The sequence below is a fragment of the Doryrhamphus excisus genome, chromosome 12 (genome assembly GCF_030265055.1).
Source record: "Doryrhamphus excisus isolate RoL2022-K1 chromosome 12, RoL_Dexc_1.0, whole genome shotgun sequence".
NCBI classification, from domain to species: domain Eukaryota; kingdom Metazoa; phylum Chordata; class Actinopteri; order Syngnathiformes; family Syngnathidae; genus Doryrhamphus; species Doryrhamphus excisus.
Window position 1 is genome coordinate 6,742,378 of NC_080477.1, and position 6,474 is coordinate 6,748,851.

Genomic DNA, 6,474 nt, shown 5'->3' on the forward strand with positions numbered 1-6,474 from the left:
GAATAATTTTTTCAGATTAAAATGAACAAAGCATTATTAGAGCCCTGTAGACATGACAAAACACGACTATAGTCACATTTATACTCTTTTTATTTACAACATATTGCGCAACTGCAGGGTCTTGAGACACATGCTAACTCGCAAACTAGAGAGCTAGCGACCTAAACGGTAGCCTCCAAGTTATTTCCTTTAAACTTAAATAACCAAACACTTACCACTTCCACACTGATAGGGAGGATAACTATTAACAGTTATTTAACCTTTAACATGAACATTAATCAAACGTAATATTTTTTTCTGGGTACATGATACCATACAGCATCCATATCAAACTTGCGCGGGCCGCACTAACATTAAACTTTCATATCAAGGCGGGGGCCTCAAACTAGTGTCCTGCATGCCACATTTGGCCCACGGGCCCCTGGTCTATGCAGTTAATATTACTACAAAAATCCGAACACTTGATCACAAATGCCAATAAAATGTGTGCTGTGCTGGAGAAGGAAAAAGGCAATTGTTTTCTATCCTTAATTTGAAATAGTGCAGTGGAATATTTCCAGGAAATTTAAATGGTAGCGTTCCAAGAAATCACTCCCTTAATCATTCACTCACCACCGCGGATCGAGCAGACACAAATGAAGATCTGACTTCACTCGGAATGATTTGATTTTCCACACTAATGGACAAGTGGGTCAATTTGACTTCAAAATATACAGCAAAATCTTTGTGAGATCTTTAATGGCATAAATTAATGTTAATTAAGAAAGCTAGACTGGAACAAAAGAGGAATTATGCTAATTAAAGTGGAGATACTTTAGAGGTGTGTGTGTGTGCTGAGGGGTTGATGTGGAGATGTCAACACACATTTCTTGAATTCACAAACATGCGTCAATTTAATATGTTTTTAATGTAATAATGAAGGGGACCTCTCCTTTATGCCTGACATATTTTGTAGAAAGTGACAAATTGCAGCTTCTAAACAGTTGCGGATATTTTAGACAAATGTTATAATATATATAAGCAGTAGTTCAGGATACAGAGCTCAACAATAACGATGTACCGATGGCCCGGGGCAAGTTAAAACAAAATTCCGGCAAGTAAATCCAATCAGTGATATTCCCGTCGGGAAAGTGCACTTCGGCATGACGTACTGCGAAAAGTTTTTTTTTTTTTTTAAAGCGGTTCTTGTTGGGTGTTGTCACCACAAAAATATGACACTAGCTTTTCTTCCCTGCACTTTTGATTACAAAAACAAATGTAAATGATGACACCAAACCGGGATAACATAATACATTATAATGTATGTGCATATCCTAAATATGCTAATATTGTATTTAATGCTTAGGTTATTTGATTTAGTTGTGATGCCGGGCTTCTGTGCAGACTCTTAGTCAAGTAAATGTTTGGTATTTAACTGAACCATACATTTCTAATAGTCACATATAATCTCATGATAATCTCACAGATTAAGAAGTGTCCTGCAATTCTGCGAATCATCATCGGTGACGATTCAGACACAAGAAAGCTAACCCTGGTGTCTGGACATCTGGCAACCGTGGAAGAGCTACAAACAACAATTAAGACATTTTTTCAGCTGGCAGAAGATTTACGCCTTCAGAATATGGATTCTGGCTTCAATGCTTTCATGAGCCTAAAATATATGTCAAAAGTTCAAGACAAAAGCACAGTGAAGGTAATATGTTTTCCAACCGTGCTGCCTGAAGAACCCACTGTTATGCTGTACCCAGTGGAACCAGGGCAGTTGAATTCACACCCAACCTTACCACCTGAAACATCTCCCGACTCCCTCCTACCCAAAACCACAACTTCATCATTGGCTTCATCCAGCAGTAATGATACAGTACACACATCAACACCACATTCTCAGGAAATAACTACATTTGAAACACTTATATGCTAGGACTACGTTCACACTCACATTCATACCTGTGGACAATTTGGCCAAATTTGGCAATTTTGGCCAACTAACCTAGGATGTTTTTGGAATGTGGGAGGAAACCGGAGTACCCGGAGAAAACCCACGCATGCACGGGGAGAACATGCTAACTCCACACAGAGATGGCCGAGGGTGGAATTGAACCCTGGCCTCCTAGCTGTGAGGTCTGCGTGCTAACCACTCGACCGCCCCCTCACACAACTTGAACATGGTAAAAATGTCCATGTATTGAAATGTATATGGTTTAAAGCAGGGGTCTCAAACACGTGGCCCGCGGGCCAAATGTGGCCCGCAGGACACTCGTTTGAGGCCCCCCGCCTTGATATGAAAGTTTAATGTTAGTGCGGCCCGCGCAAGTTTGATATGGATGCTGTATGGTATCATGTACCCAGAAAAAATTATTACGTTTGATTAATGTTCATGTTAAAGGTTAAATAACTGTTAATAGTTATCCTCCCTATCCGTGTGGAAGTGGTAAGTTTTTGGCTATTTAAGTTTAAAGGAAATAACTTGAAGGCTACCGTTTAGGTCGCTAGCTCTCTAGTTTGCGAGTTAGCATGTGTCTCAAGACCCTGCAGTTGTGCAATATGTTGTAAATAAAAAGAGTATAAATGTGACTATAGTCGTGTTTTGTCATGTCTACAGGGCTCTAATAATGCTTTGTTCATTTTAATCTGAAAAAAATAATTTGTCTACCCACCAACTATATGTGGCTTCTGAAGTTTTTATTATTTGCCGTTTTATTATTATTATTATATTTATTTACTGATTGATTGATTTTCTTTATTCTTGATTTGTTTATTTATTTTACATCTTATTTTGTGCAGAAAAATAAAAATTAAGATATTTGAGAGCAGTGGAATGTTTTATCAGAGCTTTTATTGTAGAAAATCGGAACCAAAGCACTGAAAAAGTTTGTATATTTTTCTGTTTTAAATAAATGCGTTTTTTTTGTTTTTTTTGGAAAACCTGATGCAGCCCAGCCTTGCCCAGACCCTAGCTCCAGTGGCCCCCAGGTAAATTGAGTTTGAGACCCCTGGTTTAAAGCCAATGTGTACCAATATTTCCATTTTGTTTGATATAATTCATACAAATGGCAACTTTTTAAGCAGAAAAAAAGACCTACCATGGCTTGGATGCTGCTGTGGGTATGGAGAACACCCTTGGGCCTCCCTGTCGTACCGCTGGTGTAGATGATCATGGCTGGTTGCTCACCCCAGTCCGGTCTGACCTCTTCCATGTCTTGGATATCATCGTTGTTTAAAGTGCTGATTTCACATGTAGGCGGAAGTGTAAGGCAAGGCAGACCCAGCCTCTGTGCCACGGGCTCTAAGTTTTCCGCATAGGGGTGCCCTGCCACCAGCAATGCACTCTGGGAGTCTGTGATAATGTACTCCAGTTCAGATGGTGGGTGTTTTTTATACAGTGGAACCGCTGTCCCACCGCTCATCCAAGTCGCCCACTGGGCCACCGTATAGGAAGCATCATTACCACACAGAAAGGAGATTGGTTTTCCTTCCAGGCGCCCGAAGTCAGAGTCAAGGGTGGCGTTGATTCTTCTCGCAAGACCCAAACTGCTGGCATAAAGTTGCTTGTAGCTGTGGCTGCCATTACTATCTATCACAGCTGCTTTGTCCCCAAATGTTAAAGCTCGAGCAAACACAGGCTTCTGCTTGACCCTTGATAAAGGTACCGGGGTCCATCTATGAGCGTTCCTCTGCGATATATTTCCTGGAAACCATTTCCATGCATCACATGAGCAAAAAATAATGTCAATGGTGGATTTACGGCAACACTTCCACTTCAGAGAGTGACGTGCTGCAACAAATCCTGACAACATGGTTGAGGGAGGTCGTTTAGATGCAGGCGGCTGGAAGTATCACGATGGATGACATCTTCGCTGTTAGCACCTGTTGATTCACAAGCGAGCTGAGTGAGGTGACGGAAGAGTCAAGAATGCAACCTAATCTCTTTAAGTTATAAAATCTAATGAAAACAATTTGTCTAGACATATAAACTGCTTATACCAAAATGCCAAACTGACTCAACGTGTTGATCATGGAGGGCAAAAAAAAGTGTTAGTATGTAAAAGTAACAGTATGTATGCAAGGTACACTTTATTACAGATTACAGATACAGCTAGACATAATTTATCAGAGTTATAGTTACTTTACTTGGACTGGATGTGTATTATTGTTTGTCAATTCTTAATGTATCTTACTAAAAACTATTTCATATGGAAATAATTGCATGATAATAGTGAAGTTTGGAGATGTGTTTTGGTTTGCTAACGATGCACCGAGAACAAAAAAAATATTTGGTAAATGAATGTACTGTATTTTACTACCAGATGACATTTAACAAATACAATGAAATCGCTGCGTGTATTTCCTTTCAGGCTTAAATAATTTTATTCAAATAATCTTCTGGTTTTATTTATTTTTTTTAATTAGGTTTTACAGGAGAGAGAAGAAATGTTATCCTTCTACAGCAGGGGTCTCAAACACGCGGCCCGCGGGCCAAATGTGGCCCGCAGGACACTAGTTTGAGGCCCCCGCCTTGATATGAAAGTTTAATGTTAGTGCGGCCCGCGCAAGTTTGATACGGATGCTGTATGGTATCATGTACCCAGAAAAAATTATTACTTTGATTAATGTTCATGTTAAAGGTTAAATAACTGTTAATAGTTATCCTCCCTATCCGTGTGGAAGTGGTAAGTTTTTGGCTATTTAAGTTTAAAGGAAATAACTTGGAGGCTACCGTTTAGGTCGCTAGCTCTCTAGTTTGCGAGTTAGCATGTGTCTCAAGACCCTGCAGTTGCGCAATATGTTGTAAATAAAAAGAGTATAAATGTGACTGTTTATTTTTCATCTTATTTTGTGCAGAAAAATAGAAATTAAGATATTTGAGATGTTTAAGATGTTTTATCAGCGCTTTTATTGTAGAAAATCGGAACCAAAGCACTGAAAAAGCTTGTATAGTTTTCTGTTTTTAATAAATGCGTTTTTTTGGTTTTTTTTTTTTAACCTGATGTGGTCTCACCCAGACCCTAGCTCCAGTGGCCCCCAAGTAAATTGAGTTTGAGACCCCTGATCTACAGATTTATCTCCAGATCAAAGCGAAACCTGATATTTTAAACATTAGTAACATTCATAGCTCCTTTATTTAGTTAGTACCTTTTGGCTACTTGGTTCATTTATACAACACTGATCAGCAGCTACACATAAACTTTAATATTTCCATTCATAAAGGTTAACACAGTGAATTTGCCACTAAAACATGTACACTATGTACACAAATAATGACTATTTTGTTCAATTTATGTTCATAGTATGAAGTGTTAGGTATTTACATAATGGTGGTAATATCAAAAGCCAAAACTCTTCACGTTGTAGAAAGTTTGAAAACTGTTCAAACGGTGCGCACATCAAAATCTGCTTAGACAAATAAAATAAAACTTACGATTTATAAACAATGGAATACGTATTCATTATACAATACTTAAGCTTGATTCTGTGAGCTTTGCACCGTAAAGTGACTTTTTTTAGAGGGCTGGACGGAAGCGCGCAAAGAATGTTGGGATATGATGGGCCACGAAGGTTGATTTGAATGCTGACTTCCCCTCAGTGGAGAAGGAGGACACATTTGTCGGTCGCATTTGGAGGACCCTTCGTGGACTTTTTAATTTAACAGTCTTCGCGCAGCACGATGACGTCACGCAGCCTACAAATGTGCACTTTTCGGATGCAGACGCCTAAATTAAACACAGCCTTATTCGCCTTACCAAGAAGCCGGTATCCCCGCTTGGTGAAGGACAGTGCATCAAATAATAGTTCCGGTAGGAAACACCTAACTGTGGTTTAGAAGTTCCGACTCAGCACAATGCAATGCGAGTGTCATGTTCAATAAGACTAATAAAAGTATTACTTCCAAAAAACAAATAATGCAGTTGCATTATACATTTAAAATACGTTTATTTAGTTAAATAAAGTTTAGTTATAAATAATAACTATTTTCACACAAAGTTATTAAAATGTCAAGTTTGAAAGAAAACTTTATTTTTTTGCTGTAATATTTGTATTATTAAATATTAAATATTATATTAATAAATATATTATATTAATATATATTATAGTAATATTATATTAAATATTTTAATTTTAGTTTCATAATTTTATTTAAAAAAATCCATTTTTTTTAACACAAGCATCTGTCTCAATGTGTACATACTGTCAAGATCAACTCCTATTATTGAAGATCTACGTATGCAGTGGGGAGGTACTCATCAGTAAAGAGAGGAAGATGGAAGGGGTGAGTATTGCATATATGCAGCCACCACACAGAGACACATTTGGCTTTACATCACATGTCTGTGTGCCAACTAGCTTGGCATCGCTGCGGAAGTGGGCACATTCAGCCGCCAGCTGGCAGTCGAGGGCCTCCGATAAGAGAATGGTACAGACATGGCACGCGTTCAAAAAGTTTTCACTTCCCTCACAAACCCCCTACGCTGCAAA

At 38.5% G+C, this 6,474-nt stretch overlaps 1 protein-coding gene across 2 annotated transcripts in view; it reads right to left on the reverse strand.

Annotated features, from left to right (window-relative positions):
* acsf3 (acyl-CoA synthetase family member 3) overlaps nucleotides 1-5,776 on the reverse strand; it is a 53,266-nt gene extending 47,490 nt beyond the window's left edge. For both annotated transcript variants that reach the window (XM_058088763.1, XM_058088764.1), the window contains exons 1-2: nucleotides 5,742-5,776; nucleotides 3,084-3,867 (exon numbers count right to left, since the gene is read on the reverse strand). In XM_058088763.1, coding sequence (XP_057944746.1) covers nucleotides 3,084-3,797 — 714 coding nt within the window. In that variant the 5' untranslated portion in view covers nucleotides 3,798-3,867; nucleotides 5,742-5,776. The remainder of the gene's footprint in view (nucleotides 1-3,083; nucleotides 3,868-5,741) is intronic.
* Between the last annotated feature and the right edge of the window lie 698 nt (nucleotides 5,777-6,474).